The sequence below is a fragment of the Lepidochelys kempii genome, chromosome 14 (assembly GCF_965140265.1).
Source record: "Lepidochelys kempii isolate rLepKem1 chromosome 14, rLepKem1.hap2, whole genome shotgun sequence".
Taxonomy (NCBI): Eukaryota; Metazoa; Chordata; order Testudines; family Cheloniidae; genus Lepidochelys; species Lepidochelys kempii.
Genome location: NC_133269.1, coordinates 567136 through 581243, shown reverse-complemented (window position 1 = coordinate 581243; position 14108 = coordinate 567136). Strand labels below are relative to the sequence as shown.

Genomic DNA, 14108 nt, shown 5'->3' with positions numbered 1-14108 from the left:
ACGGCAGTAGCACAAAAATGTTCTGGAGACAAGGATGGTCCTGTCTGCATTAAGGACCTTTGGAGACCTAATAAATGTGATCCTGGTTCAAACAGATAATTAGGTCTTCTTATCTTACATAAACAAGCAAAGAGGCACTGGAACCTATATGGATATGTAAACCTCCTGCATCCCACAAAAGATTCTTTATAGTAGTGTACCTGGCAGGGAAGTGAATAAGACTGTAGGTGCACTGCAGCTGATCCATGTTAGCTCCTCATGAATGATTTCTGGATCAAGAAGAGGCTCTTCTTCCAGTGATGGACAGCAATCTCTTCCTATCCACTTCCCCGCATGCTTTGTGTCAAAAAATACTTGGGTTCTACTTGGGTCAAATAAAAGGACAAACCAAGTTCTTGTTTTCTGACATCAGTTCACTGGGCAGTGTTGTCAGTAAGAAGACTGTGTCTACATGGTCGTGTCAAGAAATAGTCATGGCAAGGCTCACTCAGTTTGAGGTGAGGTGGCCACCACTGCCTGCCTCAGATGTGTTTTCATCCTGTACATATGCAATGCTGCGATATGGTCTCCTCTCTACACATTTACCAAAGCAGCATTGCTTGGATTGGGATGCAGGAAGGGACTCCTGTTTTGTAGTAGCTCCAGGGTAGGCGGAGGCTGAACTCTCTTAACCCCAAACACAAGTTTTTCTTTTGGGATATCTCATTTTCAGTTGGTCACATCTTAAATATTTTCTTTAATTGTTGTTTCGTCTTCAGGCTTGAATGCTGAGCCTGATTATCATGAGGTATTTGTAGTCCTCTTCTCTAAAACAGTCAGCTCCCTAAACCCTCTCTGTTCACACTGTTGGTATTGTCCTTAGCAATGTCACTTGTTACAGCTTTACTCACTTGTCTTTTTGGATGTCCCTCATGCTTCTTCCTTTTCAAGAGTACTGATTGTGCTCCTGTGATGTCATTAGAGAAGAGAAAACTGTTTGTCTCTGAGATTATGCTCTTGGAGGGCTCTTACTGCTCCACTCACCTCCTTTCAAAAGTCTGGAGGATTATCTCTTTGAGATGTTTTTCTTAGTTCTGTTTTTTTAAGGAATATTTCTTTTGATCACATGTTGATCATATTTGGATCTGCCTCGGCCTTTGAGAGCTCTACCTCAATGCTGTCAGTCAGAACTGACTAGAATGATTGGAGGGGGTGGAATATGAGACAGGAAGGGGCCGGACACATACACATGTCCTGTCTCACTGCCACTGCCCTCAAGGGTTTAAATACCCCACCCCCGATAGAGCCGAGGGCATTTCAATCTTGTGTTAAGGAGCTAAGACCCAGGGGTGTCAGTAATGTTATAAGGAAGGCCCCCTCTTAACGGTGGAAATACCTGCTGTCTAGTGGGGAAGCCATCTATGTGCAGTGAGTGATAAATAACCTCTCTACAGCTCGCTCACACGTCAACTAGTTTTTCCTCAGTTAAAAATGTGAGCTCTTTCTTGTGTGATTTGGTTTCATGGAGTGGTCTCATTTGCTGTGGGTTATTGTAATGCCAACTTAATAGTTAATGTACATACAGCTCTTTGAAGATGTAAAGTGCTACAGAAGTGTTAAGAATTATTAACTTCACCCCATCAGACACAGGTGGGATTTCCTGCCCTCTGGGAGGTGAGATCAGCAGTTTGGATGGACTTTTCATTAAATGCAGGAAGCAGTAAAGATGCCATTTGTGACTTGGTCATGTAACATTTGGACTGATGGTCTCTTGGCTGAAGTCACTGACTTATGGTTACTTCTGCGTGGGTCCTGCTAGCATAAGTTAATTCTCCGTTTGTTGGCTTTTGCTGCATCCTTCCTTGGGCTTTCCCTTTGGAGATGTTTTCCTGGAGAGCTCTGCCGCCTGAAATGCATAAAGGGAAGTCTTCTAAACCCACTGGAATTTCCCTCGGGTCTCCAGTGTCCATCTCTGCTAATTGAGTCTGAAGAAAGTCTGGAAGCTATTGCAGGCTGCTCCTCCTCTCAATGTGCTGCACTCCTTGCACAAGATGTTTACAGGTCCTGTCAGATTACTACATGAGAGAATCTAATCTGCCTGCTTTCCCCTTCTGAAGAACAGCACATCAAAGAAATAGCAGTGTGTTTGATGTGTCTGCTTGCCTCAGTGAATGCACGTAATGGATTAGCAGCCGTTGGAGGAGGAGCCTGCTGGCTTCCAGCAGTTACACAAAAACAAATCTCTTGGATCTTTGATTTGTGTCTGCCCTACAGAGACTGGATTGAGGCACGTGGTCCTGCACACCCCACCTCTGGCAGCAGGATTAGGGGATGCTGTCCCTTTTCTCTCTCCCACTCCTGCCCATCTGGCAGCTTCCTCTGTTTCTGTAAATTCTTTCACTTAAACAGTGTTTGTTTGCCCTGGTGTTTGTGAAGAACATTCTGTCACTCTGACCCTGTGCTGTTGTTTATTTGCGGTAGTACCCACTATAAAAAGAATGTGCTTTGATCCAAGGAGCTCACAATCTAAGAACAAACATGTAGACAGAGGTCAGGGGAAGGGAAATAACAATAGATAATGTATACAAGTCCAACTTGTTCACTATAAAGTAGGTCTTTTTGATAGGGTGCCACCTTGCCTCAGTTTCCTCCTCTTCCAGCTGGTAGTCTGCCATCTCTCCTGGTAGTTAAGGAATTTGGAGTTTGAATGATTAGGCCTCTGGCCAGTTCTCCATTTTAGTATGCCCTTTTGGGGGGTTAACAAAACAAATTTCAAAACACAAATTGTACACTGCTATCCTCCCTGGTCTTGGTAGTCCTTTGGCCCTTGCTGCAGGTTGTCCACAGCTTGCTTCCTAGGGACTGGATGGTCCTTTCCCTAGCCTCTCTTGGGTCGGTGATCTTTTCCCTTACAGCAGGGATGTTAGATGGTCCCTTCCAGAGGTGGCACAACAATGGTGTAGGGTCCCAGAATGCTTGCTCTTAAAGGGCCCAAGGATTGTAACACATGTCCCAACTACCAGTGCCTTGTTACAGGCCAGAATGGAGGCTATTGTAGTAATTAAGGAGGCATATAGTGAGGGCCTGAATGAAAGATTTGACTGTGAGAATGGAGAGAGAAGGATGAATCCTGGAGAGAAGTGGCAGGACTTGGAACGGGCTGTATGTGTTGGGGTAAGGGAGGTGGGAGGAATGAAAGGTCGCCCCCAAGTTGCAGACCTGTGGAGGATGGTGGTGGTAACAGCGAAGAAAAAGGAGAGTAGAGTTGTTTGGTGGGAAGATAAAAAGTATGATTTTACCCATGTTCAGTTTCAGATAAGGAGACATCTAAGAGGTGGTGTTTAGAGGCTGGTATGCAGGATTGGATAGAAGGAGAGAGTTTAATGATGGAGGGGAGAGAGTTTGCGAGTCATCAGAACGTGGCAGGTAGCTGAAACCATATACGCTGATCAGATCATCTATAGATAGGGTGTAAAATGAGAAGAAAAAAGGGCCAAAGATGGAGCCCTGGGGAAACCCGCACAGAGCATCAGAGAAGGACCTGCTGAAAGAGTTGCTAAAAGAATGGCCAGAGAGGGACAAGGAAAACCAGGAGACCGACTGTATCTTGAAAGCCTAGAAGGCTGCCTGAGACAAAATCTCTGAAAGGGGGACCTGTGCTAATACAGAAACCTAGCAGTGGGAATGTTCATAGCAGCCATGGTAACTATCTCAGTTCTGGACCCTTCCCTTCAGCAGAAACATTGGACTCCTCAAGGGGTTTGGATGGAGCTTTTGCAGTGTGGGTGGAGTGTGAGCAAGGCCCAGCTATTGTTCTTTGCTTGATCCTGCTTCCCTGTTCCATGTGATTTCTTGATTGCAGTCTCCTGAAACAGGCCTGTTTTTCTGGGACCTTCAGGCTTGAGCTTACCTGTCGTACTGGCCCTTGGTCACCCAGTGTCCTTGAGAGTAACTGTGTTATGCATGATTCTAAGTGAGGAAATGAACTTTGGATTCCTTCAGATCTCTGCATGCAACTCTCCCTCCCTACAGAGGGGAATTGATTGCTGGTCCGTAAGTCTGTGTTGAACCCTTGGCAGCCCCATTTTGGATCATTTATTGGCTCTTGGTGATGGATAAGGAAGGATTTGGCAGAAGAGCCCTCACCTTTCATAATCTGAGGGCTGAGAACAGAAAGTTTACAGCACTAGCTCTTGCACTGAAATACTAAAGGGATTGACTGTAACCTGCCCCATGTCGAAGCCTTGCTGGGACGATGCAGAGAGCTGAAGTGCTTTTCTGCTAACTCTACTGATTTTGCGATGAATCCAAATACTACTTCAAATCCAAATACTGAACTCTTAAAATTTAGTTATTTTACTATTAATGCCTATTAACACAACTGAATTTTCCTCAAAACTGAAATGGTCTCTCTCCAGTGTTAACCTATGATCTGGTCAGTTCTGTGCAGAGGGAGAGATCCTGGAAATTCAGTCCCCATGCACCAGCAAGATGTTCACATCTTCCTCTGGGAGCCCTATGCACTCACCCATCAATTACTGTCCAGCCTCCAATCTCCCTTTTCCTGGCATGGTTATCTGGAAGGTGGTGGCATCCAAGCTCCAGAAGCATATGTCCTCTGCTGTCACCCCGCACCCCTGACACTGATTTCAGACCAGGCTGCAGGACAGAAAGTCTTGCTGATGCTGATGGATGGCTTCCCTCTGGTTCTGGATGAGAAACAAACCTTTGTGCTGAAACTGCTGGATCTCTCTGTGGCCTTCAACACTGTTGGTCATTCCATGCCTGGAAGAGATCTGCGGTTACATGAAGAATAGTTGGCACAAGCTCTGCTCAGGAAAGAGAAGAGTGATTCTAGTAGGGATGGGGAGGCACATGGTATTTGGAAGTTCCTTAGATTTCACCTGTGATCAACAGAATCAGCTCACATGTTGAAAGAAGTGTGTCACTGTGGGGTTGTGCTGGACTTTCCTCCTAGATGCACAGATTGCTACAGTGCTAAAGAATTATTTCGTTCATCTGTGCCTGATCAGGAAACGGTGCCTCCTCCTTTAGCCTGAGAGCTTTCCTTTGGGGCTTAGGTTGTCTTCACCTCCAGGTGAGGTTACTGCAAATCACTGTTTGGGGCTGTACCCAGCATGCAGCAGGAGCTTTCTAAACTACAAAGGCTGATTTTGAGCATGTCACACGTGTGCTACATGTACTTCACTGTCATCTGAGAGCAGAATTAAAGGGTCCGAGTCTCAAAATCAAAGCCTTTAACAGACTATGACACAGCTACCTCAGAGTCTGTCTTACCCTTCATGTATCTCCAAGGCAGCGGTGTGTCACAGGAACACAGTAGCTAGAGAGAGTTACATTTAAACTACTTGCTCCTGGGGCCAGAGCATTCTCAGTAATGGAACTCTAGCTACAAAACTCCTTGCCAGGAAGGGTTAGAATGAATTCAACTCAAATGGTTGGGATCAACCTGTGAATTTGGTCTTACTGCCCATGGCAGCAAGATGGAATTTGATGGCTTGCATCTGGTGCCATGCAGCAGCCTCTCTTCAGAACCTGTTAGATAGGAACATTTTCCTGCCTTTGGCAGCTTCTTGTTTTATTTTAGTCGATTTTGACTAATTTTTTTCAGTTTAGTGCATCAGTGCCTTAGTGCTAAATGGCTGAGTTCAAACCCTTGTGCTTCAAGTTCTGCGTATATTCAGTGGTCTTAGTCTCTTAATGGATGAATATAACTGTTGCCTTTTTTGTTTGGGTGTGGGCTGTATTCTTGACCATTGTTCAGGGTGCTGGTCCTTCTCCCACAGAACCTGCCACTTCAGAGATACTCTGTTAAAACTCTTTCTGTTGGAGCAAGAGGTGTATTGGATTCAGAAGGACAGCCCGCTGATTCAAAAAAGGAACATTCTCTCAGAAATCCAGTTCCTTCAGCGGCCCAGTAAGTAGGAATTCTACCCCAAAGCTCCTTTCGCTACTCCTGAGGAGAAAACTTCTACTCCTTTGACATGCTGTCCTCAGTCCCTCATATCAAGCTGTATGCGAGTTGAGACCTGAGCACTGAAGACTGGTACCACCTCAAGGCAGGGCAGGTAGAGGACAGTATCAGGGATGACTCAGAGCACCATGCTTCTTTCCTAGAGCAGGAGGAAAGAATCATGAACCTACTGACTCTTCTAAATCTTGGACCCACAAGCCTTATCACTCAGTGCTGGCCACTGTGGTGGACCCTTTGCTTCCTCCAGCACTGACTGAAGCCAAATCAACCGCAGTACCAAAGGGTGGAACCAGCAACAGTTCCCTCTTGGCTACAGTACTGATATCCATGGTACTGGACCTGGTGATAATGCCAGAGTCTAATGATGCCACGTTATTATTGATTACTAGCTACAGATTTAGAGTTCCAGACACTGCCTTTGGTACCATTGCTACAGGTACTGGTTTCCCCAGTAATGAGAAATCCTAAGAAGCCCCTAGCACCAGTACCTTCCCCTCTTACCAAGGGGAGGACAGCAGCACATCCAGAGCAAATATATTTCTTTTTCTTTTTCCTCAGAGTCAAGCTGTTTCCCTTTTCTGGTCATCCAACAACTTTTCCCTTGTGATTACCTTGATTAAAAAAAAAAACCACCTACAGCCCCCTATGGTCACCAGGGATTCAGTATAGGAGGCACTTGTCCTCAGGGATTCCTAGAGAAATCCAAATTACGATTGAAGATCTTTACTTGAAGGACCGGATCTTGTCAGTTCCCCTATGGATTAGTCATTACACACCCACAAGAGAGCCCCTCTTCTTTTACCAGCATCCACCTTGCATTAGCTCCCAAACAGCAGGTTTGATGCTCCTATTGAAAGCTGTATACCAGTTCCGCCACAACTTGCCTTTCTCTTTTTGCCATTTTTAGTTGACACCTTTCCTATTTTTCTCAGGCACAAACTGGGATTATTTCAGAGCATTTGTTACTGGAGATTATTGCCAAAGACCACTCCATAGAATTCCAGTTCTTGCCTCCTGTCTCAGGTCCCTAAGAGGGACAAATCTCGGGGAGACAATTGAGGGAAGAAGTGGGTTCTTTATTTCAAGTAGGAGCCAGAGAAGCACCATCTCAGGAGTTCAGAGAGAAGGGTTTCTATTTCAGCTACTTCCTTACTCCCAAAAGAAAAGGGGGAATGTGCCCTATCCTGGATCTGAGGCAACAAAACACATTCATTGACTCAGATTCAGAATTGTGATACTAGCCTCCATCATCTTTTTGTAAAGGTCTTTCCCCCATCCCGTCATACGCTGGTCGTAATGAACATCAGCCAGGCTGTTGTCACAGTGATACTTACAGCTCTTTATTGGACCAAACATTACTGGCTCACAGACCTCTGCAGATCTCTCGCCTCAATCTTCCATACTTATGTTCCTAGAATCAGGGAAAAATTTTGCACCCAGACCCCATGTCTCTTCACGTGACTGCTTGAAAGTTAGCTGGCTGAGCATAACGGATGGAGACTATTCCACAGAAGTCCAAGGATTATTGATATTGAGCAGGAGCCCTCTTCCACTTTGATCTGTAGACTGATCTTGCAGAGATTTTTTCCATCTGGGCTTCACAACAAAGTCCTAACCCATTCTAGATTACATACTCCACTTTAAGCTATCGGGCTTCACTGTCAGCTCTGTCAGGGTCCAGTTAGATGCCGTTTCAACTTGCCACCTTCCTGTTCAAACTCATAGTGTTCTCGTCCCATTGTTATAAAAGGGCTGCTTTATGCCTATCTCCCCCCACCCCCATTCAGGAACCTCCCATGTCTTGGGATCTTAATATAGTTCTGGTGGGCCTTCTGGCGCACTCCTTCAAATCTTTAACTAAGTGCTTTCTTCACCATTTCACCCTGAAAACAGACTTTCTGGTAGCTATCACATCAGCTAGAAGGGCTGGTGAGATCCAAGTATTAATGGCATGTCCTCCATACACAGTAGTCCATCCACAGGGATAAAGTAATGCTGAGACCCCATCCTAAAGTCCTCATTAAGGTGATGTCGGATTGTCATTTAAACCCAAAGTATCAGTTTCTCAGTTTTCCTCTCCAAACTCCACTTGAACCTAGGGAAGGCAAACTGCATACTATAAATTTTCCCAGTGCCCTGCTATATTACTTGAATAAAACAAAGCCACTTGATAATCCTCCTCTTTATTTGTGGCATTGGGGAAAAACTGCAGGGCCAACTAGTCTCTCCTCTGAGATTATCCTCTTGGATTACCCAATGCATTACAGTATTACATTAGTTAGCTAGTCTACCCCTTCATCAGGAATTGAATCACACTCAACTATTGCTCAGGCAATCACTGTAGTTTGCCTAAGAGACATTCTTATACCAGAAATCTGCAGAGCAGATATAGCTTATTTTGTTCACTGAACTAGTATAAACAATATTTGCAATCGTGCTTTTTCCAGTATAAGATGTGTCTGCATTGGGAAGGTTTGACGTCATAGGTATGCCAGCAAACCTTTTCAAATGGAGATTTGGCAGCAGGAACTAGTTCTTAGAGATGTTTTATCCATGTTGATCCCATGACTCCCCCTCCATCCCAGCTCCTTCGGAGTCTCTCTCTGCTGGGATTCTGAATTAGTGAGGGAACTGAGAACTGGTTGGGGCTGCTCTGCCCTGCATGCTGTCAGGCTGAGGTGGAGCACAAGGACATGCAGGGCATGGCCCCCATAGACACTGCTGATCAAAAGATTCTGACCTTGAGCACAGGAGACACATGCACGCTACCAGTACCTGGACAAACTTCTCAGAGAACCAGAGTTGCTGCAAGGTAAAATAACTGTTGTTTTTGTGCTGATGACTATCAAATATACAAACCTTTTACTGGACCCCTTTTACTGCCTCCTTCTTGGCAGTCTTCTTTCCCTGTCTTGAAGTACATTTGAGATTAAATCACCCTTTCAGATCTAAATGTCTGAGGCCATGTCTACACTACAGGGACTGTTGAGGCATAGTTATAGCACTGAAGCTATGCTGGCGTAACTGTAGTGTGGATGCAGCCTACAGTGGTGGAAGGGGTTTTTCTGTCACTGTAGGAACACCACTTCCCTGAGTGACGGTAGCTAGGTCAATGAAATCATTTTGCCACCAATCTAGCTGCGTCTACACTGGGGGTTAGGTGAGCATAGCTACAGTGCTTAGTGTGGTGGATTCTTCACCTCCCTGAGTGATGTAGTTATGTTGACCTACATGTTAAGTGTAGACCAGGCCTGAGAAAAGTGCTTCTCTTTGGGGAAAGGGGAGAAACAGCACGTTCTCTGGCTGCTTCTCTGCTGTTCAAAACTTGTGCTTCTTCCTTGACTCTGAAGTCCCTATTTCCCTCATCTCCTCTGCCTGCAAACTGCCTGTGACCAGCTCTGCAACATTGTTGGTATGTGCCCTGCCTCACTGAAGTTCTTAGCCATGTCTTCATCTCACACCTTGGCTATTGCAGCTGCCTTCTCTATGGCTTCCTCAAGTCCTTGCTCTCCAGAATGTATGAAATAATGCTGTTGTCCATGTTGTATGTCTGGTACCAAGACACAACTGCATCACTCTCCTCCTTAGATTATTTATTATTTGTGTCTCCTTTCTGCTAGATCAGGGGTGGGTGAACTTTTTGGCCTGAGGGCCACATCGGGGTTGTGAAACTGTATGGCAAGCCGGGTAGGGAAGGCTGTGCCTCCCCAAACAGCCTGGCTCACCCCCTCCCATGTCCTGCCCCCTGTCAGAGCCACCGCCCCCATCCCTGACCACCCCTTGGGACCCCACCCCCTATCCAACCCCCCCTGTTCCCTGTCCTCTGACTGCCCTGACCCCTCTCCACTCTCCTGCCCCCTGACAGGCCCCCTGGGACTCCCATGCCTATCCAACCCCCCCGTTCCCCATCCCCTGACCGCCCCCCCAGAACCTCTGCCCCATCCAACCTCCCCCTGTCCCCTGACTGCCCTGCCCCTTATCCACAGCTCCACCCCTAACTACCCCCCGGGATCCCAACCCCTATCCAACTCCCCCTGCACCCTGTCCCCTGACTGTCCCCTGGGACCCCCTGCCCCTTATCCAGCCCCCCCGCTCCCTTACCATGCTGCGCAGAGCAGCAGGAGCATGCAACCCTGCCGCCCGTGCTGCCCAGCAGGAGCGGCAGGCCGGAGCACTGGCAGCGTGGCTGCGGGGGAGGGGGAACAGCGGGGGAGGGGCGGGGGGGGTATCCTCCCCAGCTGGGAGCTCAGGGGCCGGGCAGGACGGTTGCATGGGCCAGGTGTGGCCCGCGGGCCGTAGTTTGCCCACCTCTGTGCTAGATGCTTACATACATAGTAAGAAACAGTCCCTGCTCCAAAGAGAATACAATCTAAATTGTAATAGATACCTTAAGCTAAACAAAGCGTTGTGAAAAATTGTTGCCAGTTTTAGAGATGGGGAACTGGTGGATGGGGAGATTGACTTGCCCAAAGTTACAAAGAAAATCAACTTTTCTGATTTCTTTCTTTATCTCAAAATCTGGATGAGGAATTAGCTTTTCTTTGTTTGTTTTTTTAAAACCCTCCATTGGTCTGCGTTTGACGGAATAGTGGACATGTTGGGCCAAATTCTGCTGTTATTGACCTTGCGGAGTTATTCTGGATTTACACTGCTGTACGTAGAGTAGAATGTGGCCCCCTGATCTTACCTAGTGCTGTTCCACTCCAAGGGTTTCAGAGAGGTTGAGTTGTACAGACAGCTGCACTTCCTTTTCCTTGCAGGGAGTGTGTGGAGCAGCATGGTGAATTCTCTCCAGTCTGTATTTACATGCGAGATGAGGTAAGTCAGAAAACTCTTCTCAGCTGTCTCCCTTTCTCTGTTTCTGAAAATAAGGAAGACCCAGCACTGCTTTCCAGCCTGGAAAATGTTCCCCCTCCCAGCTTTCTTGAGGGGAAGTAGAAGAGCTTTGGTCTTTTCAAAGCCTGGTGTGTGTGTGTGTGTATGGGGGAAAAAAAGCCCCTTTGGAACATAATCTGGAGCCATTCAGGCCTCTGAGCCCATAAAATGCTCTCAATGACCTGTTTGTGGGTGTTTTTAACTTTTCTTAAAGTTCAAGAGTCACAACAGTGGTTTCACTTCAGTAAATATTTTCTTTTCTCCATGTTTTGATCTCTCGAGCATTAATATTTTTGTGTAATATTTTGTGAGAGTATTTTGGAGTCTGCCTTCCCCAGCTGTCCCCTTCATCTCCTTCTGAACTCTGTGGATAGATCCTCCTTATTCTGGGAGTGGGTCAGGGAGGGGAGGGACATGAATGGAATCTGATTTCAGAGCCTAGAGGCGTTGCCTTTAAACCCACCTCTGGGGTGGAACTGGCCCTGAAAAGAACTCCTCAGATATGGCCATGTATGTCTAGTTAACTTTGCAGCTAGAATGGTTAAGAATACTACAAAGCATTTGAGTAAGTTTGGTAAGAACTGTGAAGGTGGGTGTTATGGTGGGAAGCTTTGATGCCACCTGCAGAAGGGGTGCCTGTGAGCTGGCCACTAGATGGCACAGTGCTGACCTTGCTATGCATATGTTTCTGGGCAAAGTCTCCTTGGCTGCCTCCTCTGGTAAGTACATGCCCTAAATCTCTGCCTCTGTTCTTGTTGCAGATAGCAGGGAGAGCTTCCCTGGAGAGTACAACGCTGAAATCACTTGGTCTGACTGGAGGCAACGCCATCATCAGGTTGGGAGGAGCAAAGTGCACTTCCTGTTTGGGAACTTTCCTCCTCTTCTCTCATAATTTTTCACTCTAGTGGTAAATTTGTTTTGTTTCAAGTACCAAAAAATGCATGAAAAAAAAAAGTTCAAAGAGATGAACATCGTGGCACTCAGTAATTATTGTATTTGCCTGTTTATCTGAAACTGCTGCCCAGATGTGCTTCCCACAGCTGCAGATCCTGGCACTGACCAGATGTGCAGATTAAAGGGGCTTTTGCAGATTTGTTTTTTCTCTTGAGTGAAACAAACAATTCAAAGCTAAAGTCCCTCTGACTAAGGAAAGGCCAAAACCTGCTACCACATCTTCCCTACTTTAGATTTCAGGCATATTAAACTCACAGGGCCTGCCATGCCTCTTGCTGGCTAGAATGTGGGAGGTCTCATTCTGTGTCTGCTAGCCAATCCACCTGCTCAATTTACTGGTGGCGGTACAGATGATAGTTGCTGTTTCCTGGAGGGGGGGTTTTCTCCCAGGGAATGCATCGGTCTCAGGTTCTTTAGGACTGACTTCAAAGTAACGAAAACTTATTTTCTGTGGGTTTCCTATGGAGGCACCTTGTGGGGGTTTGGGCTTTTGTGACCAGCAGTCTCCTCTGTGTCCAGGGCATTTTGGGAGGGGAGGACAGTTCTTCCAGTCAATGATTTTGCTTTTACTTCTTTCTGTGGTGTCTCCTTTTAAGGGTTGTCATGAAGAAATGTGGCTCCTCTGGCCAGGAGGAGGCTCTGGACACAGCGGCCCCATTTAGCAAGCTGCCAGTGAGCCCGGTCTTTACTGAAGGAGCAGTGGATATGCCATTACCTCACACAAGCATGCTTTCAAAGGACTTGGACCCCAGAGATGTGGCCTTCTCTTTAAACAACTGCACAGATAAGCAGGACTTGATTAAAAAATCCCAGGCCAGCTTGGGGGAGTTGTGGCCTCCCTCAGATCCTGCGCCTGCCCCATTTGTCCCTTTCTTTGGAGATGGACAGCGTCTGGGGGGGACCCCTGTAGCTGCAGACTTTCCAGTGTCAGATGTGCTGTCTTCAAAGCTGCCAACATCTCTCTCTAGTCCTGGAGGCCCTTCTAAGCCAAAGAAGTCTAAGACCAGCCAAGAACAGCTAAAGGAGCAAGAGCAGGTAAGGGGAGCTTTGCTTTCTTTAGGTATCTGGGGTAGAGGGGCTTTTCTCTCATCCTGCCTTGCCTGAGATTAGGCTTCTAACAAGGAAAAAAAAACCTGTCAGTTTTTAGTATTTTCTGTCCTGTAATCCTAGGACTTGAGCCACTGGGCTTGTGGCTTCTGACATTGAGGACATTGTGTTGCTGGGGAGTTGTTGCCTTTTGGACTGCTTGACTGATGTTCCAGAGATAGATGAGTGGTGAGGATTTAGGAACTTGCCCTCTGTGCAATGGACAGAGGAGTTGGACTGGGTTTCGAAATGTGTTGTCTCCTTTACAAATGGAGGCAGCAAGGCTGAGTTAGAAGCATTAAAAAAAGGGACTGGTTTCTATAGTGCCAGTCATGCCAAGTGCATGACAAACGCGCTCTGCAGCGCTAAGCGCAGTAGCCAGAATCCGTGCTTGCTTCCAGGAATGGGGCACTGAGCTCTTTCCCACTATTACTCACTCTGTAGTTTTGCCAAAGGAAAGATAGGATTTAACTGGCCAGACTTGTACTTTTCCCCCCAGATATGCTTGTAACTTGTGGAGGCTCTGTTACCTTCTGCATGATTAGAAATATACACCTGTGGGTAGTGTCCAGGGAGAATGGATGGCCTTTTCAAATCTTTCGCAGCATGACCCAGTGCCTCTCTGTGTGGACACCAATCTGTTGTGAGTGGACCTAGATCCTGGGTTGCATGTGCTTCTAACCCAAATGGGTCTGAGTAGAGCCTAGTCGCTGTTTTAGTTCCGGGATTCTAGGGAGGACTCCCCTGGATCAAACCATTTGTCTGAGCTTTCCCTAGGACGTGAAACTCTCCAATCCAGCTGCCCTAGTCCTCAAAACCAGTGCCTTGTACCATCTTGTACCCTGCAAGCTGCCTAGTTGCTTACATATGCTCCCCCAGATTTCCACTTAGCAGATGGGACTCTGGCTTCTGGTTTAACACCTTCGGGGATAACGTGTCAAGAAAGCAAGGAACACAGGCTTAGCAAAGAAATTTCTTAACCACAGTCACTTTACTCTTAAAAAGAACTAGAGAGTTACAGATATTTGAAAAATAACAAAAGTCTTGAGATGGCTCCTCCCAAGTCTGATCTCACCCCTTCTATGAGTTCGAGGCTTCTCAGTGTTTCAGGCAAGCGAAAGTTCTTTCTGCCTTCTCTTTCCACCCACTCCTGCTTGTAAGTTGCAGTGTTTAGCCCCCTGTTCAGAAAAGCATTCTCTTTCTTCCCCACCCCCAATAC

The 14108-nt window shown here is 46.6% G+C and overlaps 1 protein-coding gene across 15 annotated transcripts in view; it reads left to right on the top strand.

Moving 5' to 3' along the window:
• Positions 1-14108, top strand: part of ASPSCR1 (ASPSCR1 tether for SLC2A4, UBX domain containing) — an 87170-nt gene that overhangs the window by 23063 nt on the left and 49999 nt on the right. For 7 of the 15 annotated variants that reach the window (XM_073310673.1, XM_073310678.1, XM_073310682.1 and 4 more), the window contains 3 exons: positions 10735-10792; positions 11611-11684; positions 12400-12838. In XM_073310673.1, the coding sequence (XP_073166774.1) occupies positions 10735-10792; positions 11611-11684; positions 12400-12838 (571 nt within the window). Of the gene's footprint in view, positions 1-5786; positions 5918-10734; positions 10793-11610; positions 11685-12399; positions 12839-14108 lie in introns of all 15 variants that reach the window. The other 8 variants (XR_012154791.1, XM_073310669.1, XM_073310670.1 and 5 more) reach the window with 2 other exon arrangements.